This window comes from Alosa alosa, chromosome 3 (genome assembly GCF_017589495.1).
Source record: "Alosa alosa isolate M-15738 ecotype Scorff River chromosome 3, AALO_Geno_1.1, whole genome shotgun sequence".
NCBI lineage: Eukaryota > Metazoa > Chordata > Actinopteri > Clupeiformes > Clupeidae > Alosa > Alosa alosa.
Window position 1 is genome coordinate 23,423,910 of NC_063191.1, and position 12,543 is coordinate 23,436,452.

The 12,543-nt window shown below is 45.2% G+C and overlaps 1 protein-coding gene across 4 annotated transcripts in view; it reads right to left on the minus strand.

Moving 5' to 3' along the window:
• Positions 1 to 124: 124 nt before the first annotated feature.
• Positions 125 to 12,543, minus strand: part of atf2 (activating transcription factor 2) — a 22,268-nt gene continuing 9,849 nt past the window's right edge. For all 4 annotated transcript variants that reach the window (XM_048238327.1, XM_048238328.1, XM_048238330.1 and 1 more), the window contains 3 exons: positions 12,503 to 12,543; positions 7,306 to 7,411; positions 125 to 2,506 (listed from right to left, as the gene is read on the minus strand). The exon at positions 12,503 to 12,543 is cut by the window's right edge and continues 166 nt beyond it. In XM_048238327.1, coding sequence (XP_048094284.1) covers positions 2,274 to 2,506; positions 7,306 to 7,411; positions 12,503 to 12,543 — 380 coding nt within the window. In that variant the 3' untranslated portion in view covers positions 125 to 2,273. The remainder of the gene's footprint in view (positions 2,507 to 7,305; positions 7,412 to 12,502) is intronic.

Below are 12,543 nucleotides of genomic sequence, written 5' to 3' on the forward strand. Positions count from 1 at the left end.
ATGTTCAAGGCATTTCCGTTTTTCTTCCTGAATTATTAGTGAGACTTAACATAAAAATCCTAGTAGAGGACATCTGGTGTCAGAGAATGGCACCACACCGCTGATATTAGGACATTAAGACTGCTTTTAAAGAGAAATTAAAAGATTTATTACAACATTTTATTAATTTATGGTACTTTATACATAACTTTCACAAGTTACAAGTTTACTGCCAACACAATATCACATCCTGTTGCATGTAGTTGAGCCAGGGCTTAACAAAGTCAAGGACCCTTCATATATCAGGAACACCCTGGCTCCAGCGGAAGGTGAGGCGCCAAGTTCAACTGCAAATATCTGAGACATGATTTTAAATATTGGTCTGATTCTCTCAGAGAACCCTTTAGTCATGCAGATAAGCACATAACAGTAACAGTAGAAATTATTTTGTTGAACTAATAAAAAAACAAACAAAAAAACAAGTCCAAACAGAGAATATCTAAAAGGAGAAACAATGTATTAATGTCTTGTAGAACTACACAGTAGTAAGCCAATGCATCTTTAAAGAGAAGGCAAGTGGATTTCAAAGAGAATGATGCTATGCCTTGGAACCTACACTTAATTCATAATTGTCACTATGCTTAATTGCAGTACTTAGTGGATGTTAACATACATGTTTCTTTAATGTTTTTTTTTTCTCCTAACATTGGTAGAGCAGCGTCTCGTCATGTTCACTTTTCAAATATTTCTGAACATCATCAAGGGACAAACAAACCAATGATTCCGGAGGTGAGACAACCGTACAGGAACAAGTCTTCAAGTGATTTGCTGTTCCACTTCATAAAAAGAATAACGCTTAATCTTAAGAAGCAAATACAACCCATGTACATAACATCTGGAAGGAGCACATACAATGTATCATTAATGATGCCATTTACAATGTTTCCAAAGATGTCTTTTTTTGTCTTTTTTTTAAACAACAAAAGTGAGCAAGAAAGAGCAATGTTTTCTTTCAATGTGTTCCAACAAAGTCACACACCAAAGCATCAGACAGTCACTTGTCAGTAAGCGGAAATATTATTGAGGGAATTCATGATTATGACCTATTCCAAATAACTATGTACATGAAAATCCTCAAAAAGAAAAAAAAACAAAAAACAATAGTATAGAGCTGTTTTGCTAACCCTTAAGATACAAATCAACCTCGGTGAAAAGATAATGGCACATTAATGGCACATCAAGGAGAAGCGAGAAAGATGAAGAGTGTAATATAGTCCTACAATCACTGCCTCTGCAACAATCTACACATGGAATGTTGGTCAAAGCACTGCGCTTGAACACGGAAATTTCTACCCAAAAAGCCCCTCCTTAAGACAAATGTTTACATGTGGAGGTCACTTTCAAACATTCAAACCACAGTTATGCCACTCGGAGTAGCCAAACTACCCACTCACAACAAAAAAATAAAAATATCTCAAATGTAAGTTCAAATTCCACCACTTAAGTTTAGAACAAGACAAGTAATCAAATCTATGTCTAAAAGCTGCCAGTACTTATTGTGTGAACAGTAAAACACTAAGAAGGTAAACAAAAGATTTATCTCTCATTGTGTGCAAAATGAAACAAAGGCAAAGAAATAAAAAGTGACTGCTCCTTATGTCTTTAAACCTTCAGATAGTACTCAGGAGAGATGACTTTAAAGAAAACAAAAAAATAAACAATTTTAATGAGGAAAGCAAATAAACACACAAATAAACAGAACAGAAAATGAAATGACTTGACAACACACTTTGGTTAAGAGGGTCTCGTCATCAACACACACTGATTCGGTCGTCACAACAAACCCAGAACCCGTCCAGCTTCTCAGGAGTTCTGTGCTTTAAAGAGATATGCACATGTAGAAATAGCATAATAAATAGAGTCAACGGAAACAACAATCAGTTCCAACTACACACAATCTGTAAAGTGCCTTCCCTCTCTGCACCTTTACCAACTCTCCTTAAAATGCATTTGTTTGCTTGTTTTTTTTTTGTCAAGAAATCATACATAATAAAAAGGAGGAGAGATGGGGGGGGTGATAATCAACAAAGGAAAAAGAAAACACAACTATTCTCCAGACTGACGAGTCGAGGAGGAGGAGGAGGAGGAGGAGGAAGATGAGGAGGAGGAGGAGGAGGAAGAGGGGGTGTGTCCTGTCCCCTCAGCTCTGCAGGACTGCTGGGGAAACACTGGGTGATGTCCGAGTGATCAGCTCCCTGAGGGCTGCGTCGGGGTGCTGGGTGATGTCCGAGTGATCAGCTCCCTGAGGGCTGCGTCGGGGTGCTGGGGCCGCCGGTCACCTGTGGCTGGGGCTCCTCTGTGCTCTGGTCTGCAGGGGCGGGGGTGGGGCCAGGGAGGGGCCCGGGGGCGGCAGCAGTGGCCAAGGTGCTCACCCCATTGGACGTGCTGACGGAACTGTGCTGGATGGCTTCGTTCTGGGGGCTGCCGGGCACGGACATGTCCTCACAGCTGTCCTCCTTCTCCGCAGCTGGGACAGACAGACAGACAGACAGACAGGACAGAGAGAGAGAGAGAGAGAGGGCAGGGTGAGAAGGACTCAGACATGTTGACCACGACTCAACACAGTCCATCATCATACTGCTGCCAACACTGTTCATTTCTCATGTCAATTAGAAGTTGGTTTTCAAAGCAAGATTGCAAGACATTGGACCTACATGATGTACATGCAAAACAAAATATTTTTATACAGTATGAGCTACCGTATTTTCCGGACTATAAGTCGCTCCTGAGTATAAGTCGCATCAGTCAAAAAATGCGTCATGAACAGGAAAAAAACATATATAAGTCGCACCGGACTATAAGTCGCATTTATTTAGAAAAGTATTTCACAAAATCCAAAACCAAAAACAGAGACTATGTAACTGGATTATTGAGGCCAAAAAGATTAATGTTAATGAAGACGAAGGAGTGAAGGCAGCCAAGAGGAGGGCAGGAAGGTAATTGCAAAGCAAAAGATTCACTGAAAGAAAATGTCATGTGGTACACGTATTTAAAATGTGGAGAATACAATGCAATCAAGCATTTTGGGCGATGTGGAGTCACAAGCTGGCAGCAGATTAAATGCTCACGATAGAGAAAAAGATGCAGTTTTAGACATGACTGGAGCAAGCCAGTCGATAGGCTAATAGGCCCGACGGTAATTGTAACAGACAGCTACAGACACGGAGCATAGTAGGCCTACTTTCACTTTCTGTGCATATTCACGTGAAAGATAATTAGTAGCAAAACAGCGATCAAATATTACATGGCAGTGAGTTTTGTTTTCAAATATGTTCATGCATGTCTAGATAACGGGTGAGGAATGTTTAGGGGACAGACTATCGTAAATCCTTAAATTATGGCTGGGGCAAAGCACAGCACCTTTATTTGGACCATGGCTTGTAGGCTATTCGAGTCAGCTATAGGCCTTTATTTGTTGCGCGAGACATAGGCCTATACTTTTCGTTATAGGAGCGGCATAAGCCTACCGGTAGGCTATCAATGGCAATGGTTCATTAAGTTTCATGTATGAAAGAGTGTCGGGATTTCCATCGGCTTATTGCGAGATATTGCGAGATCCGCTTTCATTCATTCATGGAACGTGTGCTGTGCTGCAAGGGAAACCTTATTCCATATAGCCATTCCTTATTTTTTAAATTATGCATGATTTACTTTTTTTTATAAAATTCGTAGGCTGATGCCTGGCAGCAACAATTGTGTTTAAATGTAGGTTATTGCATCAGCCTCTAGCTCAGAAAGGGGCTGCGTGAGACTGGTAGCTTGAGAGCAACGTGTTGGAGACTCATGGTGTAGGATGATGACTTTTCATTGGCAACAATATTAAACCAACCAACAATATAAATTATTGAATCTGAGGCCCGGCTATAAATAGAATCCCGGGCATTATTTGAGCATTTAAGTGTGCACATGTGTTTCAGGCATAGCAAGCACTAATCTCTGACTGAAAGTGCACAGGACTTGTGCATTTGAGAGCGCTCTCTCGAGGCTGTAGGGTGTAGGGTTCATGTCAGTTAATATAAATTAACATTTAAAAACATGTTAAATTATATAATTTTTTTCATATATAAGTCGCACCTGACTATAAGTCGCAGGACCAGCCAAACTATGAAAAAAAGTGCGACTTATAGTCCGGAAAATACGGTATATGTCTATGTGCACACATTAACTTGCAGCAACATTTTCAGTTTCCAACTGTGCCTGTGGATTTTTATTTTAAAAGTCCAGGTCGAAGCCAGCACCGCTGTGCAGGGGAATGATGTGCACTACGGATCCAGTTAAATCCCAACGAGTGCCTTATAACCTTTAATTAAAGTTACAATGTCAATTTAAACCAACATCATAAGGGCACATTACAGTCTGTGGCGTTGGGCTGGGCTGCGCTCCCCTCCCCTGCGCTCCCATTTGTTTTTTGCTACCTTGCCAACTACTGCAGCGACAGATGATTACAGCACCTGATTTTAATGATGCTCACACCGGAGAGTAGGCAAGACTCGGAGTCGAAATGCCACCAGCTGTTAGGCAGTTGCATTGAATTAATTGGATCCTGATGAAGGGGTGGGGAGAGAGTGAGGAAGAAAAAAAATCTCCTCATGCTCTGACTCATAAAAGCAATGTGAACCACTCTGATAATTAATATTGCTAATGATATGAAGTCAGTGCAAATGGCAGCAGGTAATTAATACTCCGGTTTGGTATTTAAGAATGGGAGATGCCGATCGTGGAATATGGGATTTGCCATAAAGACAAGCCGTGGCCCTGTTTTAAAAGGGCCTTCTGCTCGTGCTGGCTCTCCAGGGCCGTGTGCTGCCTGCGCTCTGTCGAGTGGCGAGGAACGAGCCTGTGTCACTGGGCCGTAAATCTCCGTCCACTTAGCCATCCCCACATAAGGTCATCTGCAATTGAATCAGTCAAGTGTTTCCCTGTTTTGATTTCACACACTGAAATGGACATAATTACCTCTGATGGCATTAAGCACATGACAGGACAGAGAGGGAGGCGTGCCTAAGCATCATGTCTTATCAGACACACGGTTCTGACAGGCAGCGTAGCGCCTCTTTCTGGTACTCTCTCTCTCTCTCTCTCTCCTCCCTCTCTCTCTCTCTCCCTCCCTCTCTCTCTCTCTCTCCCTCCCTCTCTCTCTCTCTCTCTCTCCCTCCCTCTCTCTCTCTCTCTCCCTCCCTCTCTCTCTTTCTCTCTCCCTCTCGCTGTCTGTCTTTTTTTTTTTCCCACCCCCTCTGAAAATCTGGATGTCTCCGGCTAGCAGATGGGGAGCCAGGGCTGCCAAGAGCAAGCGTGGCCTGGCTTGTTTGCAGGGCAGGCTGGGTAATTTCTTCCCACCTGCCATAGCGGCGGCTCAGCTCAATCATTAAAAGAGTTAACAGACAGCGGGCAGCATCCCGGGGCCCCCCGGGGCCCGAAGGCCGGCGCTACTGAGCGGGAGCAGGCGCGGAGCACGGCGCTCGGCCGGCCCAGGCCCGCCACTCAAACACAGACGGATGGCCCAAGCCTTTCCTCAGACCCATTCCCCCAAATACATTATGGCATTACACAGGATGTATGCTGCTCCGGGAGACATCTTTTGCAGGTAGATGACCGCCATTTCTTTTTGTTATTTATTTGATTTTATTTTTATGGGGAGGGGGGGGGGTGGGGGTACGGTCATAAACGCGGTTTGGAGGTTGGTTGTTTACGGCTTGGAAGATAGGAGGCTGAATGGTGCGTATCTTTTTGGAGCGGTGTCTCTGTTTCATCACATTAGGGGAGGCTCTGACAGACAGACCTCTCGTAGAGGTCTCCAGCACATCCACACTACGCTGGCAGAAAGGATGGCCCCATTCATTCCAAACACCACTCTACCCTCACCTCCACCCACAACCCCCACCCAAAACCAAGGGAAAATACCCAGACAACAGAAAATGAGTCTGTCGCCTGACAACTCAATCCAGCCGGGAAGCCATCACTCCTCTAATATGCATGAAGCGTGTCGCTTTTCCTCTCCAGTTAACAATAGAGACACATAATGAATGGTGCCGGCTGCGACACTAACTCTCTACGAGAGGAGGAAGACGAGACAGAGCGAAAAAGAGAGGGAAAGAGAGAGAGGGGAGAGAAAGACAGAAACAGACAGATAGTAGGAGGAAAGAGTTGATCCTGTCAAGTGCAGAGCTATAATGGACTCATTTCGCATGCCATCATTGTCAATACAAGTGGGTAGCAGACTTGGGACAGCAGGAGCGCTGTTGGAGCATCGTCATCCGAACCCCCCAGCACAGTGTGGCTTTGGGGAAATTGGTTGGAAGAGAATTAAAAATTATGGGTGCGTTCTGAAGCCCGAAAGTGCTTACGCACGCTTTTGCCTCAAAGTGCCAGCCATTACGTTTTACAACAAGCACCTGAGGAGCTGCCACCACGACTGCATGCCCGACGGCAGACAGCCACCTCCCCCGTTCTCCTGACAACAGCTAATTGATACGAAGCGGGTGCATATGGAAGACGGGCGTCCACAGATTTGCTCATCTCAAAAACAGATCATTAAAAGGATAACACCCGAAGATGGCTTTCAATTATGGTCTCTTCACACAGCATCTTCAGCACCGGGAGAGTTCCAAATAGAGCATTAAAAACATCATCCTCTGAAAACAGGGAGACCCTGAGGCAGACACAAGACATGAGGCCGTTATCATCAGAGGGGTTTTCATCAACATGTTCAAGTTCATCCCTGCAAAATTTGTTCATTTTTTTAGTCTGTCCAGAGGCCGTTGATGGGCTACATCTCAAATTCAAATGGGGGTTGGGGGTTGGGGGGGGGGGGGATGGGGGCATATCTGCAGCACAGACTGGAGCTGACAGCCGTGCATTAATGGCAGTCTTGTCTCCCCTATCAACCTCTATCAGACCTTTAATTAAGCCCCGGGGGCTGGAGAACATACATCCCTTAAACTTTTATCGCTCTTCTCAAAGCAGCACAGGACATCTCACTGCTCAGTCAGTTAGTCTGCGGATCAGCCGCAGAGAGAAAGAGACAGAGCGAGAGAGAGAGAGAGAGCGAGAGAGAGAGAAGGGGAAAGGATGAGTGTGGGGGAGGAAGAACAAGAGGAGAGATAGCAGCAAATGAGCTGGAGGAAGGAGAGAGAGAGAGAGAGAGAGAGTGAGGGGCAGAGAGAGAGTGCAGATAGAGAGCAGTTTGTCCCTCTAGCGGTTGGCCGGCCTCATTTTGCATAGATTTCAGTGAGAGCCCAGGGCTGTGGATAATGGAACATTACTCACAGTGATAGCCAGACTTCTTCTGCATGACGGTTACAGGGCAATCTTTATGAGCCAGGAGGAGCTGCTTCAAGTGAGCCACTTCATTTCTCAGCAGGGTGACTTCATTCTGGAGGAAAACACGGAGACAAACACACACACACACACACACACACGCACAAGGTTTGCACACATGAGATCATGAGATCTCAATGTTTTTAGTAGACACAATGGCAACATGTGGCTCTTAGTTTAAGGGTGAAAACAACTGACAGAAGTTTGCAGTGCATGTGCACCACTGCACAAAATAGGACATGCATCAGAAGGAACAACGCTGAGATCAATATAGCTCACGTCCACTCTGGAGATTGTATTCAGGCCTACAGTATGTAAAATGTTCAAACATCCCTAACAGGTGACACCTATTCAATTTAGCAATCTTAGATCAGTTAATGGAATACTAGTGCAACTTTTCAGCCAAGTACTGAAATGAGAAACATAGACCTCCACATTTGCTGAAATGTTAATGTTTCAGCACACATTCTGGGACATGTTGAGGTGAGGCAAGAGGGAGCAGAAAATGTCAGCTACATATTTTCTACGAGAAAAAAAGATTTCAGATGGAAACCCAGGTTATATTAATAGGCTACTTATTCTTTTATAAAACAGCATAGTCTATACAGTGTGTTGGCGTGAAAGAATGATCTTAAGCTTTTGCTGTAACAGCAAATTAGGTTCGTCTCAGGTAGCAATGGTTTTAAATGCTAATTCGTTCCAAATCTGATCTGATTGAGCATTTAATCTAAATCGTCTAAATTAGACTGGCTTCTCCCAGGTGCACAAGGCTGTCAAGGGGGTTAACCTTTTAAAACAAACACTTTATTTATTTTCAAAAGCCAGCCCAGATTTGTTTTAACTTTGACGATATACTAATAAAGAAATATGCAGGCATAATGTGACACTCTTCCAAAAAACAAAACAGGATAGATAATACAATGTAGACAGATAAATCAAACTTGGGCAGTGATGGTTTGTGATTGCACAAGCAAATGTTCCCTGTCAGAAGAATATTCTGCCACACCTAAATGCAAAAATCCAAACCTTGGCGGAAAGATTAATCTATCTCCCGAGTTCATGGTGAAATAGGCCATTTCTCACAGCCATTATCATTACCATTATCAAAATTGGGCTCTAAAGTTTTTTTGCAAACTGAGGAATTCACTTAGAGCGGGGCTCCCCAAACAGTTTGGCCCAAGGGCCAGATTATGTCATGCATGCCAAACCAAGGGCCAAAGCATCCAGGATTAAATACGCATACACCAGCAAACATTAAACAATTAAAAAAATCATCCTAACACTCACACACTTTTGTGTATCTGACTCTGACCAAAAACAATTTCATTTACTGCACCTCTGAAAGCAAATGAACAACATTGTAACAATATGATACCTGCCCAAATTATCTTGATACTGATACTAAAAGGATTCTAGTATAGGGCAAATACCAAAACATCAGCAAAAGTACAGGAATGACCAACATGGAACTTATCATTTTAAAAATCTGAAAATATTTTGCCAATGTCAATGTAAGATAGTGGATGCAAAAACAACCAAAAAAAAAAGACTTGTGTCATAGTGTGTTCATTGATAAAGATTTTAGAATGGATACTGTTGAATAGTTCGCTAGGTTACAGTAGATTTCATTGTTGCTATACCCAAATCCTTTAGCTTTCTATGATTCTTGCATGGTACACTAAAGTTACATTTGCAGTGTGCTGCATTTGCGTAAAGGTATTTGCCACATTGCTAAAGCCAAATTAAATACCAGGGTTATCATTTAACAAAATCTGATGGTGATTTTTTTCATGGCTCTCACCAAGTCCTACATGCGATGCGAGCAAGCATTAACAATATAACCAGTTTAATTAGGCTAGGCTACATTGTTTTCAGGTGGAATATCCTGTCAGTAGGCCTAAGCGACGTGAAGCCGGTGGTGTGCTGTGGTGTGCAGAGCGATGCAGCGCAACGTTTAGAGCAGACCTTTTGTCAGATAACCCGCTTCTATTTGATTTCTGTCATTCACGTGAGGATTCTCTATATCAATACGCTGTCATTCTTGTCCGTGAGTGGCAAACACACACATGTCGACGCAGGCCTATCATTTGGTTCTTGCGGGACGGATGTGGCCCGTGGTCCGCCTTTTGGGGAACCCTGACTTACAGCGTCATCATAAGTACAGGACAAATAAATCAAAAAGAAAAGTGATTTCTTAATGTAAAGCTCAGTAAATGTAGGCAAATGTAGGTTACCAAATTTCCCTCACGGGATCAAAAGAGTATATATACTTATACTTAAATTGTGGATGCCTTGTAATCTGAGCAGGAAGCAGGAGGCCACGTTATCTCATTGCAGCTCTAATCCAGCTCTTTGAAATGGCTTAAAATGCTTCTCTGGTGTTAGACGCTCGTCCCTGTATTGTGCTCACCTGTTTGTGGCAAAGAAAAGCAAAACAAAAGAAAAAAGAAAAACACAAGGGGCGCGGCGCTACTGCGGTGTAACAGCCGAACCAGATGACACGCAGATAAAGTACGGCGGCACTTTTTCAATTACGTTGTTCGCGCGCCATAATTATGGTCCTTTAATGGCCGCCGACCAACACATTTGTCAGAGGTGAGCTCTTCCTACTGTCAGCACAACTTTGTGGATTCTGCTGAGATTTACACTCCCTTGTCGTTAGGGCCCCCGTGGGAGCCAGGCCCTTCTGCATGCGCTAAAGAGAGGGCACATCACGCTGAAGGTGACTTTAACTGGATTTAGAGCGTCCACAGCCCAGCCCAGCCCAGCCCAGCCCAGCCCGGCCCAGCCCAGTGCAGCGCAGCACACCCCTATGGCAGATTTAAACTCTTTTCTGCTCTTCTCTACTCCCTCCTCTCTCTCACTCTCTCTTTTTTTCTTTCTTTCCATCTCTTCCTCCCTTCCATCTCTTCCTCCCTTAATCTATTAGTCTAAAAGCGGCCAATTTATTTGATTCCATCTGTTTAGCCTAGCTGGTGTTGGCGAGCCGAGGCTGTTGTGAAGCAGATTTAAACACAGCTGGCGGAGCCCCACATATCTCCACGCTGCACTCGCTGCCACGTCCTATTACAGCTCGCAGCGCCACTTTTGTGTAGCCGTTTTTCATTTCACCGCTCCCCCCCCCTCTCTCTCTCTCTCTCTCTCTCTCTCTCTCTCTCTCTCTCTCTCTCTATCTTTTCCCCTCTCCCCCTCTCTCCTGCCCCAGCACATTGCTCTCCAGTTGTACAGGTGCGACGCGTAAAAAGAAACAACCCGTCGGGTTTACATGACACGCCGACACAATACAATCATACAGGCGATGTGGGCCGGCTGGGGGGGCGGAGGCTCTCTCGCCATACAGTGGGACCGCAACCCAGGCAGCTAATTATAGCTCCAGTACTGCGTCGGAGGGGCTACCTGACAAGGGGAATAGTGTTTTTTCAGCATGATGGAGTAATCTAGGAGCGGGCAGAGGCAGACTAGCTCTATCTCCTCACTACCCCCGGTAGCAACCGCTCTCCAGGCCTCTGTGCCATTCGCACATCTGGAGACGAGGAGCAGGGAGGGTGCCGAGCGAGAGAGCATCCTTCCCGCCGACGCCCTTACGACACACCACTCGGGGCTCAAAGTTTGTCAGCGAGTTTGTTGAGTTTTGCAGGGGTTGGTTGGAGGAAGGAGCGTGAGTGAGGCCTTTAAGACGAGAGAGAGAGAGAGAGAGAGAGAGAGAGAGAGAGAGAGAGAGAGAGAGAGAGCCCCCACGCCTGCTGGCCCTGACTCCTCATTAAAAAGCCAGTTAAGGATGATGTTAAAGTAATCGCGCATCATTAAGGCCCACTCCACTGATCAGCTAGGCCAATGTGTCAGCATGGGAGTTATTACCAAAAAAAAAAAAAAAAAAAAAAGGAGGAGGGGAAAAAGAGTAAGCCCGCTGATGAATGCCTTCATATAAAGAACACTTTCATTCTCTGACATTCAATTTTCGCTCTGAGTTGTTCCGTTCTTCACAGTTAACAGCTCCACTCTCCACACCCTCGGGCTGCCTGCCCCTCCCCCCCCCGCCTCCCAGCTTCGCCTCCATCTCTCCCTCTTTCCACCTTCATCTGCCTGCATTCATTTAACCCTTAGTGCCTTACATCTAGCCCATCAACAGCCGCCTGTTTTCCATCACATATTAATAGCTCTCCCTCCTCCACCCACCGTCCCCTCCCCCCCCCCCCACCCCCCCCCCCCCCAGCCCTCACTCCCGTTGAACACTGTCCCCCCCCCCCCCTCCCTCCTCTCTCTCTCATACACACTGCCTCTGTTTTCTACCCCCAATACTAGAGCAGATAAGACAAGCGCACAAACAAACAGCACATCTCATTAAATTGTCTGGAACGTCGACGCAGTGCACCTTGGGCCTTGCGAGCACATCAGCGCCGAGACAACGGTTACGTGAACTGTTTCCGAACTTGTCAGCGTTAGCGTCCTAATTGCTTCCTGCGAAAATGAAGGGCTGGAGACAACGACTCCTCCTCGGGAGAGTTTTTTTTTTTTTTTCGGGAGGCCATTGCGGAGAGGAAGACGACGGCTAATGGATCGGAGTGGGGTTGTTCACGCCACGCGGCACTGACATCTGGAGTGTATGTCTTTATTGACAGGGACGTGTCGATGCAGCGGGAGCCTCAACGCATGGGGCTCTGCTGTCACGCTGACACACTTCTTAATCGCTATTAACGACTTCATCACAGCGTTAACCAATGACGCCCGCTGTTTCCTCAATGAAACACAAACACACAGATACACATACACACACACACACACACACAGGAACTAGAAATTTGGCTAAGCAATTGTGTCTGAATGACTATCGGACAACTGGAATTCAGAAGCTAAACTGGACAGTAACATCACAGATATAACGGTCTTGATAAATATCCTCTACTAGCAGGGTTCCTGGACCTACTCCTACTTCAAATTCAAGGACTTTTCAAAGACTTTCCAGGTCTAACTCTCTCAAATTCAAGGACCCAATACAGCATAGTCGGAGACAAAGATAACACCGAGAATCTATCAGGCTTAACTGAGAAGGTCACAGACGACAATTAAAAAGCGAGCGAGGCTTGAATGTGCAAACGCTTCAGAGCATTTCTCAATCATGGTGTTGTGAGAGAGTTGAGAAGCCCACCTGCAGCTGGCCGTTCATGGAGCTCAGGTCCTCGGCCTTCT